General features: G+C 41.9%; 1 protein-coding gene across 1 annotated transcript; it reads left to right on the top strand.

Annotated features, from left to right (window-relative positions):
* The first annotated feature begins 960 nt into the window (after positions 1-960).
* LMAN1 (lectin, mannose binding 1) lies at positions 961-19,644 on the top strand. Its single transcript, XM_042831202.1, has 14 exons — positions 961-1,159; positions 1,864-2,018; positions 2,104-2,211; positions 4,336-4,397; positions 5,095-5,194; positions 6,617-6,740; positions 7,038-7,096; positions 7,682-7,814; positions 8,105-8,298; positions 8,416-8,486; positions 13,897-14,050; positions 14,725-14,846; positions 16,691-16,759; positions 19,059-19,644. Exons 1-13 carry the CDS (start codon positions 961-963, stop codon positions 16,725-16,727), a joined length of 1,518 nt encoding a protein of 505 aa, XP_042687136.1. The 3' UTR covers positions 16,728-16,759; positions 19,059-19,644.
* Positions 19,645-21,357: the final 1,713 nt, after the last annotated feature.

Here is a 21,357-nt window from a genome sequence, read left to right on the forward strand (position 1 = left end):
GTGCTTTTGGCTTTTTTGTCCTTTCAGTGTGGCTCGGTTATTTTACTGTCATTGCAAGTTTCAAGCTTACTGCCAGGCGCATGCTATGTTCAGGGCAGGGCTTCATGCTGCTTTATTCACATCTTATTCACGACACTTATGATGTTTTACCCCCCTGAAGTAACTGCTGTGCATTCTATGCCAGAATGTTCTAGATTCTATCAGCAGGATGCTCCATCCCTGGAGACCTTCAAGGCCAGGCTGGATCAGGCCCTAGGCAACCTGATGGAGCTGTGGCATCCCTGTGCACTGCAGGGGAGATGGACGAGATGGCCCCCAGAGCCCCCTTCCAACTCAAAGGTTCTATGAATTCTCTTCTAGATCTTTATGGAGCTGAGTTTTGTCAAGGAAGAAAGAGCCAATTCCCTTCATATCCCCTATTCCCTTAATTCCCCAATTCCCTTAAAACACCAGTACCCAAGACACAGCCTGATGTTAGTGAGGGATATTACATAACTGTTATTATTATTACAGCACTTCCTTCTCAGCCAACACTTATCAAGAACACAAAGGATATTTTAGTTCTTCCAACATTCATCTCAGAAACACTTCTCCACCACACCAACTCAGCAGCGTCTACGCCTCGCCTAATGGGGAATGTACCTTTCCCAGCTAGCACGCACAGCTCTAACCACCTATCCCCACAGAACTGCAGAAGGCATCACCCCCCGCCCTACGCCTCGTCAGGCGAAGAAGAATGCGGAAGCGGAGGCGCGGCCGCCAGGAAGCCCCGCCCACTCTCCAGGAAGCCCCGCCCACCCCTCCCGGAAGCTCCGCCCACCCCTCCCGGAAAGCCCCGCCCACCCCTCCCGGAAGCTCCGCCAGGAGGCCCACATGCCGTGCCCTTGGCTCCGCCCCCTCGCTCGGCCAATCGCGTGGCGCCCTGTTGGCGGCGCGCGCCGTCCCGCAGCACGGTGCAAGATGGCGGCATGCGCGCAGCGAGGCGGGCTGGCGGCAGCTTTGGTGGCCGGGCTGCTGCTGGCCTTCGGGCGGGCGGCGGTGGCGGCGGCGGCGGAGGGCTCGGCGGGGCCGCACCGCCGCTTCGAGTACAAGTACAGCTTCAAAGGGCCGCACCTGGTGCAGGCGGACGGCACAGTGCCGTTCTGGGCGCACACGGGCAGTAAGTGGCGGGGGAGCGGGCTGCGGGCGGCGCGGGGCCGTGCGGCGGCGTGCGGCGGCGTGCGGCGGCGTGTGGCGGCGTGTGGCGGCGTGTGGCGGCGGTCCCCCCTCCCGGCGGCGGTGCGGAGCCCCGGTCCGTCCCCGTGCGCGGTGCTGATGTGTCACTGCGGGCGGAGGGGGCTGCCCCTGCAGCGCTGCAGGGCGCGCAGCTCGGCCCCGTTTTGCTGTCTCTGAAGTCGTTTTGTCTGCTTTTTTTGTTTGTTTCTTTTTTTTTTTCCCCTTTATTTTTGTGAAGTTGATCCGGGCCCGCTCCCTGGGTGCTGGGATGTGGCTCACAGTTATGTGGCGTTGTGCTACACGTGTCAAAAGGGCAGCGCTCTGGGGATGAACAGAGGGGGGGGAGGCCGTCTGTTTGTGTGGAGAAAACAGTGATTTGTGTAAAAAACAGCAAAAAATGCCACACGTCCTAGCAAAAAACTTTAAACAAAATCTGTGTTCGTATTTTAGCCATCTGATGAACCTTCTCTTTCAAGTGCGTGTTGTTGTACCAAACAAATGGTGAAAAAACGCTTTGAAAAGCAGTAATAATTACCCTGCTAAAAGTAACAATCCTTTGTGTTTTCATGTTTTGTTGCTTTTAGGTTCATTTTTCTTTTCCTCCCTAACTGAGTGTTTACCTAAAATGTTTGTTCCTTTCCTTTCCAGATGCTATACCGAGCGCCGATCAGATTCGTATAACAACGTCTTTGAAGAGCCAGAAGGGATCGGTGTGGACCAAAAACAAGTCAATATTTGAATATTGGGAAGTCGAAGTGACCTTTCGAGTTACAGGCAGAGGCCGCATTGGAGCCGATGGGCTGGTATTGAGTTTGATCTGATGTAAGAAAGAGGCTTACTCAAAAAAGTGGCTGTAGGCTTACAGTTTTTCCTTCCTTTCTGTAACAGGCAATCTGGTTTACAGAGGAGCAAGGCATGGAAGGTCCCGTGTTTGGGGCAGCTGACAAGTGGAATGGTGTTGGGATTTTCTTTGATTCCTTTGACAATGATGGAAAGGTTGGTTGGAAGCAAACTCTTCTAGTAAACATAAATTTCCTGCTTGTTTGGCACTCAAGGCTTTGTAGAAAAAAATAGCACGTCACTTTCCTATTTCCCCCCACCTCTTACTTAAAGGGCTGCATTAAAACAATCATATTTCTCTAATACAATTTAATCTAGACCTTTTCCATATGCTCTTTTGTGGAAGGTTGAGGAGTGGGGAAGGGGTTCAGGCTAGAAAGCAGAAGCGTAACTCATAACTAGACTACCAAGTTTTGGTTCATCTGTTAGCTTTGGAGGGAAAATGATTTGAACACACGTAGAAGCTGAAGTAGGGGATTTCCATAGGCAGCTCAAAATGCTGATAAATCTGAAGATTTATGCTTTGGAAGCAGTGTATTGTACAAAATATGCTATAGGGAAACACATTTCCATGTCTTTCCTTGGAAATGCTCTTGGAACAAATCTGACTTGAGTGGTTAACAGCAAAAAGTCAGTGGCAATGAGGATGGCATTGCTTTGCATTTTTCCTACCCAAAATTCGGTAGCCTTGCTGTATCTACCTGCTTTTGGTGCTCCAGAATGATTTGAAGATCCTCAGAAATAAAACAGTTTATCTGCTTTGCTTTCTTCTGTTACTACTTTGTCTTTTTTTTTCCTCAGTGTCCTAGCTCTGTTTTTGTAGGTATAACAATTTAGGGTGTTCTGCTTGTTTTTTTTTTTTTTTGTACAGATGTGTTTTAAAATACAGTCAACATATATAGAAGTTGACAGGCTGAGGGTGGCATTCATATTTCCCATCTTAAGAAGACTAGAAATGGAATGTTCTTCTACCTACTAAGAGTTTTGAAATACTTTCTTTTTTTTTTTCCCCCCCTCTTCTGACTTCTGTCAGGGACACGGACCCCAGCATTGGCTGGGTAAAGGTGCCATCTGTCCAAAGCTGCATGTAAACAGTGCTGTTGGCCAGGACTTCAGAACTGTGTCTCCAATCATGAGTTTAGTCTGTGTGATATGAATTTATCTGTTTTTAAGAAAATGATGACAACCAGCTGAAAGAAAAGCCTTTGCTGTGCCTGTGTTGATCTGACACATCTTAAATCCTGGAGTTGTGAGAGTTGGTGTTTGTTTTGTTGTTTTTTTTTAAATGATAGCCTACTGCTTTCTTCCAACTCTGTGCAGAAATTAATTCTTCTTGGTACTGTTCTGAATTGATACAGAACTACTATTGTTGTACTGAAGCTAACTGTAAGAAGATGACATTGAAGTATTTAGATTGTACAGAGTGTGTAATACTGATTTGAAGCAATCTATCTAACCAGGCACAGTGGCTGAGGAGTAAAAACTGATGTATTCCTTGGTGTTGGTTGCAGTTCTGTTATTGCCACAATATACATGGTGAAGTAAAGCAGTCGCTTACTTTAGCTGTGCTGATTTCTTATGGGATTAAAGGACCACCCTGCCCCACGCTGTGAATTGAGCATCAGGTTTTTCTTGAACTCCTGAGAGGCAAGGCTTGTCATCTTTTCTATAGGACTATGAGACTGTCCAGTTGGACAGTATATTCCTTATGGAGACGGTGAATGGAAACGCTGAAGGGGAGATTATCTCTGTAATCTTGTGTTCCTATGAAAAGAAGAGTTAGCTTTCTAAACTCAACTGGCAGAACACTAAATCTGTTTTGCTCTTACTTCAGCTTGTTCTCATTTTTCTGTCGGTCTGAATAACCAGGGATGTGTTTGGCAGATGGCTCAGTCTCTGGCAGATAGCTACTGCTGTGGTCTTTGTAATGACTTGTGAGGTCAGAGGGATGCCAGCTGTCTTTCCAAGTTACATAGCCAGAGTCAGATGTCATAATCATCTGTGCTTTTTAAAATCAGTGCCTTTGCTACATACACCTTTCTTCTACCTGCGGGTTTTACATTTGTGTTTGTGAAATGATGCTGATTGGTTGGATAGCCAAGAACCTTTTTTTCCCCACTCCCAGCAGCACGAAGAGTGTGGCAGCCTCTTGTAAAGTGTGCAGTGTGACACACGACCTCAGACATTGAAAAAGCCTGTCACTGGGGTTGTACATATTTCACTTTGAATTAACCTGTTTCATTTATGTGATAGCTGTTGTTTTTTTTGTTTATTTTTTAGAAAAACAATCCTGGTGTCGTTGTTGTGGGCAACGATGGAAAGCTTCTGTATGACCACCAGAAGTAAGTTTGTTTTGTTTTCAGCCTTGACTTCGTCATGAATCTTTTCTTTTGGATGATGAGATGTTGCATGGAAGTCTTTGAGAAATGCTTTTAAGGTTTCTTTTATTATGAAACTTCTTTTCCCATCCCTCATCCTATGTTTGGGTTTTTCTGTTTGTTAAAATGCTGTTTTGGCAGTAAGAGCACAGGAACAGGCAGTGGATATTGAAGTGGGCTTGGGGATGGGTGAGCTCGAATGAGTGGATGTACAGACTTTTTACCTCTTTATTGCTAATAGATGTGTTCCACACACGGCTAGTAACTGAAAGGAGTGACTAGCTGGAAACTAATCTCTCATAAATTGATGTATTTGGTTTTGATTTGTGGTGGTTTCTGGTAAAATTAACATATTTTTGGGTTTTCTGAGAAGAGAACTATTTAGCTTAACTACGGTTGTTCCAGACTATAATTAATTGATGAACGTGGGAATGACTTAAAGCAAACAGACTTCCCCATTACTGTTTTCCATCTGTGCTATTCTGTGTAAAATATGTAGCAACACTCAGCCCAGAGTTAAGTCACCACAATGGAAACATATTTTGTTATGGCTTTTATGTTTTGAAAAAAGTGTGATGGTTCTTAGTGATACGTTGATGCTCTTTTGCATTAGCTGATAAGTCATAAGATACAGTCTTATGCAAGTTGTCTTCTTGCATAGCGATGGCTCCACACAAGCATTGGCCTCCTGTCAGAGGGACTTTCGTAATAAGCCCTATCCTGTTCGAGCAAAAATCACCTACTACCAAAAAACACTGACTGTAAGTACTCTGAAATAACACAATTACTCCTGTTGCTCAGCTTTTTAAGTGTGAGGTGGTTGCTGTTTTTTCCAACACCTCCCCACCTCCTGTGTTAAATGTTGAGCTTAGTAACTCAGGAGCTGGAATGAGGTGCCCTGCGTTCAAGTACTGCACGAGTTCTTACAGTGCATCCTGAGCTGACTCAGCAGCTATTGCTGATTTTTGTGGTGTTTCTTAGAGGTCAGTTCCAGTCGTGTCCTACCTGCCCCAAATCCCAAAGCCAGCATATGTGCCTCATCTTCCAAGTGGTCGAGCAGCTGTTGAATTTGGACAGCGTTGCTCAAGCTGATTGTTGAGCTGCGGAGGGTTTTCCAGCTGATTGTTGAAGGTTATTGAAAAGCAATTAATTAGAAAAAAGCTCTTTGGCAGCACACTTAAATTTGCTGCTTAAGGCTTCCTGTCTCCAAGAAGTGGCACGTCTTAGAATGTTGAAGAAGACATTGGTGTAAGGAAGTGCTCAAGACTTAAGTGCTACTCAGATGGTTGTAGCACCTCCCAAGTAAGGAGAGAAAAATACAGGTGTGCTGGTTTCAGGCAGCCACGAAGAAGTTGTTTTTTCTTTCTTCTGGTTTCTGTGAAGAAGTTACCATTGTAGTTCAGGCACTATTTGTACTATTAGCCAGTTAAAGCACGCATCTGTCATTTGGTAAAAGTTTCTCCACAAAATAAACATGAGGGCACCTAGAGGAAAGTGGACCTTGTACTGTGTGGTAATGTTAAAGGCTATGCATTCATCTTGAGTGGAAATTAAATTTCTGATGCAGCTCTCTTCTTTAATGTGCCTGATTCCTAATGCTTTACCTAGAACTCCTGACCCAAGTGGTGCTGCTAACCTTATCAGTTCTGCAAGTGAATCTGTGGAGAAAAAGAGAATCTCTCTAAGCTTCGATGAACTGAAGAACAAATAAGGGTGACTCTACTGGACTGCACCAAATATGTGTTGCCCAGAATCATAATGGGATTTGTACTTGAGAGTCTAACCTTTATTGATCTCTAGGTCAGGAATTTCAGGAGGTAGAGTTAATATTTTTAGATCTGGATGAATATTTCCATATATTAATTTGTTCTGCTGCTTCTTGTAACTGAGATGAATATATTTAAATATAAAAATGATTTCTGTGCAGTATGTCCTCAGGAGTGATGAACAGAAAATGAGGAATTCTGTTCACGTTGAACTTTGAATCAGCTTATGAGTTTCCCCAGTGGAAACTTCAGAGATTAAGTAGTCTTTGGATTCTGGTATCAGCTACAGGATTATCTGATGAGTTGCAACTGTGACCATTGCTATAAACTAACAACCAAATGCAGATACTGCTCAAGCAAAACTGCTGGCACAAGTAGATTTTTGTGGTTAATAACTGTAGGTGTGTTTCTTTGTAGGTATTAATTAACAATGGATTTACTCCAGATAAGGAAGATTATGAATTTTGTGCTAAAGTGGAAGACATGGTGTTGCCATCACAAGGATATTTTGGAATATCCGCAGCAACGGGGGGACTTGCAGGTAGTGAATGTAAAGCATTATGGCAGACAGTATGGAGACTAGCAAGGCTTACAGGAGAGCATTTATTCTACTGCTAGCATTGATCAGTTATGCCAGTTTTGGATCGTGGTAGAGTAACTAATGTAACTAATGTAACTAAAGTAACACTGCTGGGTGAACTTTTGGGAGGACTGTGGGAGGATACTTTCAGCTGAAGATCCTTTGCAAGTACAAGGTTGACCTGGGAAGTTGCAGGATGTTTCATGATGCATGAGAGGATCAGTTCACAGCATTGATTTTTGATTTTGTTTTATCCAGATGACCATGATGTCCTGTCTTTCCTGACCTTCCAGTTGACTGAGCCTGGGAAGGAAGTAGTAAGTGTTTTTGTGCATAATTTGTAAAATGTTCTAGTGTATTTTATATTTAATCCTCAGATCTTAGCATTTGCTCTGTAGTCATATGTGGAATTTTTGTGTGTAGCTCTGCTGTTGCCCATTTTGGAAAAAATCAGATAAATACTGCAATGTTTCAGTAGCATTTTACTTATGCTTGAGACCAGAACTCTTGAAACAGCACTGAATGAACAAAAATAGTGATACTAAAACAAAACATGCAAATAAACTAAAAAAAAGGACACCGTCTTCGGAATGTGGACAGATAATCTGGTTTTGCTTTCAATTTCCCATTCCTGTAGAACACTTCTCTACTGTTAACAGCATCTGTCCTTGTAAAAGTCCTTGATTGTGATTCTAGAAAGTGTACTTTTTAGGAAAAAGCTAGGTTTTTCCATGGGTTTGTCTGGTTCCTCACTTCAACTTTAGTGTGCTTCATTAATTGTGCCGTGTCATCAAACCTGAAGTCTAGACAGTGTTTGCTGCACAATGAGTCATGTATGGGTGGTAGAGAGCATTAAAATCCTCTTCTCCCTACTTTCTTCTTACTTTGGTAATGTATTAAAGCCCACATCAGATGCAGAAATTCCTGAAAAAGATAAGGAGAAGTATCAAGAAGAATTTGAACACTTTCAACAAGAATTGGATAAAAAGAAAGAAGAGTTTCAAAAGGAGCATCCTGATGTGCAGGGACAACCAGGCAAGTTATTTGAGCAGCTTTTCAGTTGTCAAGGAAAATGTTTGCTTCCAGGGATGTTCCGAACACAAGCCTGATGCTGTGGTGCACTGACAGAATGAGCTGATTGCAGGGAGTGTTGGGATAGCCCTTTTTTGCATGCTGGTAACATGCACCTGCAACTCTCAGCAAGTATTGGTTTGGAGAGTTTCTCCACTGATTTCACATGGAAACTTTTAACACTACAAGGGTGACACAGTAAATTAGAAATGCGTGTGTGTAACAGCTACCTGTGCTTTGTTTTTTCCTGCCAGCTGATGATCCTTTCGAAAGTGTAAGCGATCGTGAGCTCAGGCAAATCTTTGAAGGGCAGAATCGAATTCATCTCGAAATCAAACAGCTCAATAGGCAGTTGGACATGATTCTTGATGAGCAGAGGAGATATGTTTCTGCAGTCACGGAGGAGATTGCTAAAAGAGGAGCAGCTGTTTCAGGTCAGCAAGGACAGGTATGTTCAAAATACACACTGCAGTTGGCAGCTCAGCCTAACTTCAGAAAGCACAATTACTTTTTCCAAGGTACATTGATTTGTTTTTCTCACCATTCCCTCCTCACTCTACACCAGGTTTCCCAGCAGGAGATTGATACAGTTGTGAAAACTCAAGAGGAGGTCATTAAACAAGTAAATGAAATGAAGTGAGTGCTTTCTAAATATGTTCTGAATTTTACACCTCCCACTTCCTAAATGATATTTATTGTTTCAGTAGGAGAATATTGACGGAACTCAAATTTCTGTACGTTAACTCCTTAGTGGTGACTGTTTCCATTTCTGTGATAAATACAAAGTAAGTTTGTATCTGTAAGGTGATTTAGTCTCCCTAATGGGCTTCAATTTATCGTGAGATTTCACTGCAATGACAAGGTGAGTACAGTGCCTTTGAAGACAATCTCTTCCCATGGAATGGCTAGTTTGGTAACCTGCCAGTCACTGTTGGTGCGCCTTAGGGGTCAATAGTGGAGCCCGTCCTCTTCAGGCATCTTTATTAATGACACAGGCAGTAGGGCTGGGTGCATGCTCAGAAATTTTACAGGTCACTCATATCTGGAATGGTTGTGCAGTTGGTTGGTTCAGTGGCTGGTTCAGTAGGACCTAGAGTTGTGAGATTCCAGAAGGATTTCATGAGATTCCCTCTGGATCCTCATGAGATTCAACATGGGCAAGTGTGAGGGCTACTCCAGAAGTCCCCAAAACCACCTCCTGTGTAATGATATTGGCCCATGAGGTCAGAGGTGGATAGTGATTCTCTGGCAGTAGAGGTTGAAGCTTCCTTCCTGTACTCTGTTACGTGTTGTCGCCTCACAACAGATGGCAGCAGAGGGGCAGTGCGACAGAATGGCATCTGACTTGGAGGTGTGTTTGGAGCTAAGGTATGGCACTGAATTCTTCCATTCAGGAAAAAAGGCACCCACTGACTTTGGTTAGTGGTTGCTGAATGTTTATGGAAACCAAGGAGTGAATGTTAGCATAGTAAGATGGTAGGTGGTGTGTTTCAGCAGTAGCAATCGTGGCTTGCTTCCTCTGGTTCAGATTTTTATGGGCACAGTATGTGGGCTCTTGTTTACTGCTACCAAAAATGCAGAGCTAATGATAGCGATCATGTTGGAGAAGTGTTTTGCGGTTCTAGAATTTACTGTATCGAATGGTGTCGTTATGCTCTTTGTATCTGTTGTACTTTCTCTGGAAAGAGATAGGAATCATTACTTTTGAAGTCACCTTCTTTACAAAGTCCTGCAGCTGTGAAGCAGTAACTCTGCCCATTGGTACAGGCAGGGAACTGATCAGCTGGAACGCAGCTTTACAGAGATGAACATGACTGCTGGGGGACAGGAAGCTGAATGTGGAACAGCAATATGCCCATATGGCGAAGGCCACCAGCTGGGCTGCACCCTGGGCTGCATTAGAGCATTGCTAGTGACCCAAGGGAGATAGTTGTATTTACTCAGCACAAGTGGTACCAGTCTGGAGTCCTGGGTGCTGGGAGAGTCTGTAGTACAAGGCAGATATGGGCTTGCTGGAGGTTGTCCAATGAATGACCATGAAAATGGTTAAGGGTTTGAATCTGTCGTACAAAGAAAAGTGAGAGGCTGGGATTGTAAAGCCTGGAGAGAAGGGGGGATGTTACCAATGGGTATAAATACCTGAGTTTGACATTGGTGGAGGTAATAGTTTGAAACTCAGCTGTGATGAAAGTGCATGTTCTTTATATACGGGGTACATGGTGTCATTTGAAGGTATTTTGGATATTCTAATGGTTTAAATATTTATGTTCTAGTGCCTTTCATCTGATAAATCAATATCCTTTGCTACAGAAGGCGGCAGCATCCGATGCACAGACTGAGATGTTTTGTTTGTGTTTCCTACGATCTAAATCGTTCATTACAAGTTCTCATATCACTTATATACCTTCACAAGTTTTCTTTTTCTAGCTTTCCCATCCCACCCCTACAACTTTCCCATCCACTTTTACACGCCAGCAGAGCATTCCACAAACACTCTTCAACTGTTCATGCAGGCGCTTATCCAGTCAGAGCCGTGAGAGGTTCTTTCTTCTTCTAGAGGTGTCCTTGGTTCTCATGCTGTTTATCTTCCCCCACAGCTGTTGTTCTGAACAGTTTTTCTTGCATTCCCACAGAAGGCTATCACAGTAAGAGAGAAAGCGACAGTTGGAGATGTTGACATGCCTGGTTGGGTACATTTGTGTGAGAGTTTTGTGGGGCTGGTCTGACTCAAACATTAAGACTCTCGGCTTTGTGTTGGTCTTGCTTTGTCTTTAATCAGGGACTCGTTTCATTTAATGCTCTCAAGAAACTTCTGCAGGTGTCTACAGGGATGCTTGCAACGTTCCCAAACAACTCATAGTTGTGCTCTTTGAGGTGAAGTCTTAAAACTGATGGAGAAGTATGCTTTTCAAACAGAGTTACCAAATGAAGCAAAAGTCTTTGTCTTGAAGGTGCTGTACTGTTAAAATGGATTTGAGAAAGTTCCTGTTTGGTGGTGATATTTTATATACTGCTTCCAAGATGTTTAATGGTTGCTGTCGTTAGCTGCGATGGCTTTGAGTTGGTTTAATACTTCATTCACAGTAGTGAATGAATATAATGAAACATTTATTATCTTCAGCTTTAAAAAAAAAAAAAAAATCCTAAAAAATCCCAAACAGAAGCCATTCCAACAGCTGGATATTATGGTGCACAAGCAACTGTGGGTTTTTTGTTTTGCTTTGTTGCTTTTGTCGTCGTCGTCATTGTTGCTTTTTCCAGTATTAGTTCAAGGGCAGATCTTGTAATTCATCTAAGTAGGTCAGCTTCTTGTAGAATAAAGATTAGTGCTTCCATTTTTTTTTTTTTTTTTTTGCACTTGTTCTTCCATGAAAGCTTTTGTTAATATTCTTGACAAATCTTTATACCTTGCAAGCAAATTAGATTTTCTTGTTAACATTGGCAGTCTGCCCTTTCAGTGACTGCTTACTAGGTATGAGTTGGTGTAACTCCATCTTAATATTTTTCTTAGATTAAAAAGGAAAAAAAAAGAATGTTACAGATGGAAATGAACAGCCTGCTGTTCCACTGCTGGTCATCCCAGAGGAAAAGGACTTAAGGTCCAAGTAATTCTCTTGTCAAGATTTGTGGATTTCTTAATCATCTGATTACAGAAGAATCTTGTACGTTCGTACAGTGGAAACTTAACAGCATGATATTGTCAATGCCAGAGTCACGCAAATTAAATTTGAGGCAGGCCGTGTCTGTTTAGGGAAGTTATTTTGCTTGATCAGAGGAAGTGGATCATCCTGGGGGAAGGCGGCGGTGCCTGGCGGTGCTCGCTGCACAGGGTGCTGGTGCTGGGATGGAGGTGTCCTCATGTCCTCAGCCGCTCCGCTTCTGTTTTAGCACGGAGAGCAGCGGCTGGGGGTAACAGCGCTGTGGATGCGGATGGACAGAGCTGCTGTCAGCATTAATTAGACAGTGTTGGTGTTGGGGTTTGCGTGGGTCGTTCAAGGAGTTGCCCATGGAGTATTTCTAAAATCAGTTGTTACAGCACTCATTCGCAGCACTGGTAAATGTTAACCGATCGGCTTTAACCCGTACAGTAATATAAGAATGTGAAATAATTCCTGAGCTATATGCTAATGCTACCCAGGCTGTGTTAAATTAATTCATGGCAGATTTCTTTTTTTTCTGCATTCGTTTTGTCTGTGTAAGTAGTACTAATTCAAAGCTGGACATGTAGAATTAGAGCAAGTGAAGGATGCTTCGCCTGGTTCTGTTTGCAGTGGCATGTAGAAGCAAGCAGCTGCTTTTGTTAAACCTCCTGATAACTTTTCTAATATTGTTACAAAGCTATTAAGGTAAACACAGAGTTTTCCATAAATCTCAGTGTCTGCAGTGCAGCACTTTACCTGGAATTAACAGAAATAAAACTGGGAAACTTTTTTTTCTCCTGATATGCTGGAATCGCAGAATCACACAGAATCACAGAATGGCCAGGGCTGGAAGGGACCTCAAGGATCACGAATCTCCAACCCCTGCCACGTGCAGGGCCACCAACCTCCACGTTTAATGCTGAACCAGGCTGCCCAGGGCCCATATGCTGGAAGTGGGATTGAGTTTTCAGAAGTGTGACAAGGATGAGAGAATTTGTAGGACATCACTGGAAGTGAGGAGAGATTTTTGTTGTTAACATGGGAAGTGTGCAGGGTACTGATATTATAGTGTAGATTAAATCAGCATGCAACTCTGATTTAGTCTGTAGCTACAGGTAATTAGGCAGTGTGCCTAATTACTGCTTCTATCACGGTGAGACTGCAGTTGTAAACTAATAAGCATGTCTATGCTTACAGTTTTTAGAGCTGTAACAGTGCCTTTGAATATGCATCATACCTTTTAAAGGTTTTTTTTATGATTGTTTTCAATTATTCCTTTTGATTCTGTGTCTTGAAGAGCAAATGATGGAAAGTTGAAAGATGGGTGTCATTTTAATGAAGATGCTTAATGAAACAGGCTTTGGTGCTTAACCTGGAGTTTTCCATCAAATACAAACTGCTTAAAGTCACTATAACATATAATAGCACTTAAGATGATGCACTGTTACTGATTTACCCAATGACATTCAGGTTTTGTTTAATATTAAATTGCTGACTGCTGCTCAGGGAGACAGGACTTCACCTCGAAGTCATCCAAACAAGCTCTCATCTGCACAAAAATGTAAAGTTATAAGTGAATTAAAAAGGAATCCAAAGACATACATTTGGATCCGTTATTCTGTTAATAATGGAGAGATTAATGTTCACATGATAAATATTTTAGCTGTAGAATAATCCTCTTTGCAACTGAAAAGAGACATCACAGCCGGCAAAACAAACTATAAGTGTATTGATTAGAGATTTAGTATTTTTCTCTCATTGATTAGTTTTGCTTGAGGTAAAGTAGGTATGGAGCCCGAACTTTTTAGGGATTCAATCTGATTTGTTGTAGCAGGAAAATTAATTCACGTGAGGGCAACATTAAGTATGATGGCAGTGCGTATGGGAAATGAGTTTCTCGCATAAATGATAATCATGAAACAAGGTTGTATCTAAATCTTTTCTTATCCCTAAAGCCTCTCTTCTTTATTTTTATTTCTTACATGACTGCTTTTATTTATTTATTTTTTCTGGAACAGCTTTGATTTTCTTCGAAGATTGTATTATACTCTGTTTATCCTAAAGCCTTGGCGGGAGCCGTGGATGAAAGGCTTGTTTTGGACTTCATCAGTGGGGCAAAGCAGATGTGTAGCAATAGAATGTTTGCCAGGTCTTCCTTTCAGCACAACTTTAGGAGATGCTGCACCGTACAGATTGAATCTGTCTGTGGAATCAAGCATTTAATGTGGTAGTTTGAGGAATTAATGAGGTGGATTGAGGAATTGCGTCTTGATGGGAAGCTACAAATTTTTGTTGTGGGGCAGTTAGGTATTTTAAGCTGATCTCAATAATATTTGCGGCATAAACGCTGTTTGTGTAAGAACTGCTTTGTGTTGAGTGGTGTTTTGTGGTCTGTCTCTTTTCAGAAATGCCATGGCTGACACTCTGAGGCTGATCAGTGGAGCTCAGCATCCTGGCCCTGCGGCGGGAGTCTACGAAACAACACAGCATTTCAATGACATCAAAGAACACCTTCACGTAGTGAAAAGGGACATTGAGCATCTAGTGCAACGAAATATGGTAATTTATGTGCTGATAGAGTAAGGCATGACTGTAATACTTCTTTATTTGGCTGTTAGTAAAAAGCTGGGATGAGCCAGCATGCAATTTACAGAGCAATTAATCCTTCATTAAGCTGCTTTGCTAAAACTGCGCTGCCCTGACCCAACTGTATGATCTGTGTCTCGATGAGAAGTTTTGCACAAAGAACAGGATTTTTACTCTAATTCCTGTGGAAACAAGGTCATGCAATTAGTTTTTCTAGGTGCTTTTTTGGGTTTGCAGCTGTGTGCAGAGGAGACTTCTGAACTTAGTCACAGGAGGGGGAGGCTTAATCAGGGAGAACTTAGGCAAACGCTGCTTAAGGTCTCTAAGTGTGAAAGATGACAGTGTTAGCATTCAGGAGCACCTTTAGTCTTGCTTAGGTAACAATTAAGCTGAATTAGCTTGTGATCCCATGCAAGCTTTTTAATTTCTGCAATAATTTACTAAAACTTACTCTTTCCCCTCTGACCTCAGATTAGTGTTACTCAGCTTGCTCTCAGAGTGGCTGTCATTTTTGTCTGTGTTTTTCTGTTTGTGTTTTAATTTCTAGATCATGTTACAGAGGCCTTGTTTTGTATCTTATTTAACAGTCTATTAGTGGTGTATCCTGTTTACTCTTTTCTCAGCTGCTGCTTCTCTTGTCTTTTTAGCCATCTAATGAGAAACCAAAATGTCCAGATTTGCCACCATTTCCATCGTGCTTATCTACAATGCACTTCTTCATCTTTGTAGCAGTGCAAACAGTGTTATTCGTTGCTTATATCATGTATAGGTAAGTATGTATTTTTTTTAAAGCCATCAGGCAAGTAATTTTAGAACTTCTGAGGTGAAATGGAATTGCAGTGATATGAGCAGTCATTCAGATTGGAGGAGACTTGGGAGGTCTTTAGTTCAGCCTTGTTCTCAGAGCAGCGTTAGCACTGAATTCACACCAGGTCATTTAAGGTTTTCACTGATCAGATCTTTCAAAACCTCAAACTCACTGGTCTTCTGGGATCCCTTTTCCCGTGTTTCATTAGCGTAATGAGGCTTACTTTGTTTCCCTCCTCCTTGTATATCTAGTGGAAACCTTCCTTGCTTCCTTTTGTCTCTCTGTCTGATGATATGTATCTCCCTAAAAAAGCTCAGTTTCTTTAACACTTTCCAGTGTGTCAAGGCCTCTTGAGGCTGCTTTTGTCCAGCATGAAGTCCCGTTCCCCTGGCCTCTGCTCCCCAGTCCACCTGAGGCCTGCATTTCGGCCCCTGACCATTCCTGTGGTCCTCTATTGGATTTACTGAAGTTCATTAATATCTTAACAAGATCTGATGTCATCTGAGTTTGTACTGCATGTATCTACCAGCTCTGACAAAACTGACAAATGCCTCCGTCAACTTTTTCTTAATGATATTAATTATAAAGGGTCATTGATCGTTGATGGAGTTCTGAGTGTCATGTAGGGTTTTTGTGTGTGTTTGTTTTCAAATTGGAATGTTTGCTCTTCTCTCTTCTTCCTCCCTGTGATGCTGTAATGTTTAAATTAAACACTGATGAAAAAGAAAACACGTGGAGTGTAAGGACATGTTTGGCTGTCCTCTCCTGTTTCTCTGCTGCATACTCCTATCAAGATGAATGGACCGAGATAGTTGCAGTATTCTTCAAAGAGAAAATGCAGTTTGCTGTCTCTGTGGAAGGATAACTGCTATTAATATGATACTAACATAGCTGGTGGCATTTTTGTTTGTGTGTCTGCTTCTCCACAAAGTGGAGGGAGTACATTTTTTATGTATGTCACGTTCTGCCATCAACGTGGCATCAAGATAGCTTCCCAGATTAAATGAGCAAATCTCCTTCAGTTCTTCTTGATGCTCTGTAATTCTAGCTTTTGTGCATGATAGATCCACTGCCTCCATATCCACTGAGAAAAACAAGAATGTTCTGTGTCAGAGGGAAAAGGAAGACCCATTTCAAGCAAGCTCATTAATCACTTCTTAATTGCACGTTTCCTTTCCTGTCAGGCAAAGGAAAATCAGATGTTGAGAAGCTTTAGAGAATTTATTTTTAAGATCCATACACAGTTTGTTTTCTACCCAGAATTTGTTTCTGTCTGTGATGCAGAATTGGAACTGTATAGAGGAAATTTCTACTTTCTACTATATGACTTAAGATATGAGTTTTTTACTCAACTCTTGGAAAGGGGAGATAATGGCAGGACAAGGGCAAATGGTTTGAAGATGAGGAAGGGAAGATTGAGGCTGGATGTCAGGGGAAGTTCTTTGCTATGAGAGTGGTGAGGTGCTGGAACAGCTGCCCAGAGAGGCTGTGATGCCCCGTCCATCCCTGGAGGTGTTCAAGGCCAGGTTGGATGGGGCCCTGGGCAGCCTGGGCTGCTATGAAATGTGGAGGTTGGTGGCCCTGCGTGTGGCAGGGGGTTGGAGATTCGTGATCCTTGAGGTCCCTTCCAACCCTGGCCATTCTGTGATTCTGTGACTTGTACTCCATTTCCCTAAGCTTCCGTTGAGGAGGAATACTTTTAATCCTAAAACAAAATGAATATTTGTTTAAACCTGGTAGCTAGTTGGTTTTTTTTGTTTCTTTTTCTACATGCTTAATGAATATTTTTCTGATTTTTCTTTCAGGAGTCAACAGGAAGCAGCAGCCAAAAAGTTCTTTTGATGACCTCTTCCTTTTGTGTGTACATAACAGCAGTATGTATGCACAGAAAACCATGCAATTCTGTACATGAGGGAAAATTTAGTGTTTGATGTACTTCAGGACTGTGAATTACGTAATTTTGTCAAACAAAACGTGTTCTTATTTAGGCTGTTAATTCTAGAATTAAAACAGACCTGGGAGCAGCAGAGCGAATGCTAGGCAGGGGGAGACTACAAGTCCTAGCTAGGTCTCTGTTTTCAATGAGATTTCTGATCAGTGCTGGAAGGCAAACACTGAATTCCTCCTGTTTTGTCAGAATTTCAGCGGAGGGATTTGAAAGACCCCTGTTAGGTGGCTGTTGATGATGAGACCTGTGCGGAAATCTTGCCACTGAGAATCCGTATCAGATTAGGAAAATTACAAACAATAAAACCACTGCTCTCTAAAACCCTCCAAAACCAAAACAAGGCAAAATGAAAAACAAAACAACAAAAACAAACAAAACCCACTAAAATTGCTCTTTTCTGCTTTGTTTTTCTTTTTTTTCTAGTGAAAATTTGTTATAAACATTTCATTTTTTTTTATTATTTGGATCTAATAGCTCAAGAATGATTTTTGGAAATTTAGCTTTTCGTCAGGTATAGAGTTTAAGTTCTCTGTAGTGCATGGACACAAAGAGGCCTTTTGCAGGCTAGTAATACCTGGAATAGAATGCAGGCTGCATGGGACAGGCTAACAGATGTTTGTCTCCTTATTCTGGGTTCTGTTCTTAGGCAGTGAGAGAAAACATACTGTAGTTTCTTCTGGTGTATTGAAAGATTTTTTTGTAGTTTCAGGTCTGTCTAATTTTAGAAAATTTTGGAACATTTTTAGGAAGGGTGCCATAGTTTGATACCTCTTCCAATCTGAATTTGTTAAGGGTGTGTTTAATTGATGAATATGCCTTTATTGTTATAAAGCTGTCTCGTGTCTTTCGTGTATCGAATACAGATGCTTTGATTTAAATGCTGACCTGGCAAGTATTCTGAACTACACATGCTGACTGTGAAAGGGTTTCTTCACAAGCTGTTGATTCAGGCATGTTTGTTAGCCCAGCAGCTATTGCAGAAGCAGTATTGTGTGTCAGTTCCCAGTTTAATACCAAGAGCATAAGGCTGGTCACATGTTGTTGATATCATTAGATGAACGCTTTGCTTCAGGAGTGAAACAAATGAGAAAGCTCAAACTAGAATCGTGAAATGAATTTGTTTTGACATGTTTACTTACCTGTGGTAACTCTGTCATTGAGTTATGTGCAGAATGATGATATTTCTGTGTTTTCTTTCCTTCCAATTCTGTGAAAACACACAGATGTGTCTGGATGTTTCACTTCTAAACAATGAGTCTGTCTGAAAATCTGCAAAATGTGTCTGTAATCTAGCATGATGCTCCTGCAGTTCCACAGTCTGTTCTCTTGGAGTGCAGTGCTTGCTGCCAAATTCACTGTAATGAAGAACACTCTAGCATTGTGCCTGACAATTTGAAGACGTGATAAATCTATGCAATATGTTTTGTTACCAAAACAGAGCTCCAGAAGTGGGTGTTCGTGCTGTACCAATAAATGGATACTACCTGCACACCTATTGATGTACTTACAGTATGTAGCATGCTGTAAATGATAGAGCTTTATACATTCACTTCCAAATTTGAGACTTTGCTGTACTAATTGGAGAAACTACTGCTTCAGGCTCATCTTGCTGGATAAGCAGGACACGTCAATGAAAGAACCTTTTCAGAGAACCCAGAACAGCACAGGAATTTATCCGTTCAGTTCTAACACCAGCAAATATTTACAGGTGCCTTGAGTCTAAGCAATTACAACTGGATATATTTTCTTAAATTGCTCTGAGAACAGTGTTGTTCGTGTCAATTGCTAGCTTTCCTGCACAGTGCAACACCTCAGTGAGCTCCCTCTCTGAATACAGGCTTTGCAAGGCAGGAAGGCTAACAAGCGTATTCTGAAAAGTCAGGTGTGTCCATCTGGCATGATGAGGAACAGCTCCAATGTGTCAGTTGGAGGAAGCCTGCATTTCTTGTTACTGTGAATTTCTCCAATTACAACTTTGTTTCAAAGCTGGACAAAACAACAATGCTGTTGTCTTTTCTTGTAAAAAAAAATAAAAAAAATTGGGGATAGAGGCTAGCAACATACTTGAACCTACAATTGTATCCTCAGTATGGGGCTCAGCTTGTGCGTTGATGCTGCTAGTAGATCTGACCTGTGTCTGTGTGCATCTGGGGATCATTTGTGTTAGTGAGCAGAGGGTATGAAGTGCACCATCCTAAAAGTGATAACTTTGCTTCATTTCACAGTCTTCGCTCCCTGGAACATCAGTAATTGCCTCGCCACTCACTGGATCAAAGGAAAACTCCCAGTTACCCAGCCCAAACCCTGTCCCACCTGAGGTGATAGCAACAAATTCGGACTTTTGAGGATATCTGTCAGTCAGTATGGCCTCTCTTTGTGGTGGGCTACTAGAATTTTCTTTCAACACTGATATAGGGCGTTTCATTTTGTCAAGTGAAATTTCGGGACTTGCAGATGAAGGCAACTTGGAATCCAATATGTTTGACAATATGGAGGAGACCAAGAAAATAACAGTATTTGAGGTAGCAAATATTTGGCAGTGTCAAGGGGATCTCATTGTCTTAAAGCTTATTAAATAAACGGTCGTAATGGAATCTCTCTAGCAAATTTCAGTCATTTGTGAATTACTTTGTTGGTTGATTGGAGAAAATGACATCAGTACATCGATTACTGTAACACTGACAACTTTCTACTGTTTGAAAAACATAACACACAGCTGACATTTCCTGTTATTTGTTTCTGACTGATGTAAACAGAGGGTGGGACTTCAGAGATAACCTTATTTGAATAAAGATGCATATTTTTAATAAACTTCTTTCTTGTAATCTCTTACGTGTCACTGAGGTCCAGGGGAGCATTCAAGGGAGCTTCATGGTCTCAGCTCAGCCCTGCCTGACGCTGGGTGTTTAAGGTCAAGTGAAGAGCAACGTGCCAGCTTGGAGGTTTCTTAGCAGTGAATTAAGTGACTTGCTGGCTGCTTTGATTAAACAAACGACCTAATTGTTCTGGGCTGAAGGTTGCACATATGCCTGTAGCTCTTCCTCCAGGTTCCCTAACTGCCCTCGTCTTGGTGCTCTGCTCTGGTTTTTTGGGGTACAACAGCCCAAAACAAGTTAGCCAGTCTCCTCAATCAGCTTTCATGGTTTGTGCGTGATGTCTCACGTTTTGTTTTGTTTATCCTGTCCTATCCAGTAACTGTTTGCTGTAACCTGCAAGAATGTGAGCAATCTCATTTGCCACCAGCTTTCCTCAACCAGGAGCAAACTGATACACAGATGTATCTCTAAGTGAAGCTCTTCAAGCTGAGAAAGACTCAGAGATCCCATTTATCTCTTTATAGGTGACCTTGTGTTCAGACTGCTGCATGAAAGGCAGCATTCTGGAGGAATGAAGAGGACCATTCAGAGATGCACGGATACATCTGAGCTGTGTGGTCAGAGTTGTCTGCTTCTGCTGTTTTGGGAGCACAGTCTCTTGTTCGGATGCTTGCACATCTATAGTGGTTTTGTGTGTCTTTCCCACAGGCCTTTGGACTTTGATTTGCTTGTTTCAGGACTCCTGAGTCTATTCTGATGCTGGAGATGCCTCTGTTCTTTGGATGTACAAATCAGGGGCTTTTTTCTTTAAAAAAAAAAAGCTCATCTCCACCAGGTAACACAGGAACAGAGCCTTTAGTCTTGATTGAATTTAAACTGAAAGTAAAGGGCGTTGATTTAAAGCTGAGACAGTAGCAACACCAGCACTTACAAGCACCTGGCTGTAAGCTTTTGTTAAGTCAGTGATCCGTGTAAACAGCAAGATACAGTCATTGCTTTATAACTTCAATACCTTCCACAACACTTCCGTCTTCAGTTTCAAATCTAACGTTAAAATGCCTGTTCTCAAGTTCACGGGGCCCATTTACACGCAGTCCTGAAAGCACATAATGAGCTTCAAAATCGATTTTGATTAAAACAAAGGAAGTACTTGTTATCTGCAGTCTATCAAAGTAATTTTGTTGTGATTCGGAGTTCTTGTTGCCGTGATAACTCCATCTGAAAAATGGATCCCAAGTTTCTCGTTTAATCATTAATAATCCAGGATTACAGAAGGTCCTGTTTATTTTTTTTATCTTTTTTTTTTTTTTTTTTTTTCATTTTTAAATAGTAACAGGGCTGCTTTAATTAGAAAGGCTCTAATGCAGATTAAGGCATTAGGCAGACTGGAATCCTCCCATCTCAGTGAAATTACGAGAGTGCTGAGAGAACCATTTAGATAATCAAGACTACAGAATATTCCATTAAGCCATGTGCAGCCAGGCACAGTAAAGCAAACATTCGAAACCCCAAATCATGAACTTCTAGCAGGTGATGTTCTTTTCCCCAGGTGATCTATGGTGCAGCTAGCAGATCCTGCAAACTTTCACCAGAACAGAGCCATGGTGTAAGCAGAACTGGGAAAGATGAGGAGGCTGCACAGAGAATCCACATGAAGGATGCGTTGTAGCTCAGATTCATTTCTCCTTTACTGAGAGTTAAGATCCAA

This window comes from Centrocercus urophasianus, unplaced genomic scaffold, assembly GCF_019232065.1.
Source record: "Centrocercus urophasianus isolate 14NV4802_14NV808 unplaced genomic scaffold, USGS_Curo_1.0 seq_35, whole genome shotgun sequence".
NCBI lineage: Eukaryota > Metazoa > Chordata > Aves > Galliformes > Phasianidae > Centrocercus > Centrocercus urophasianus.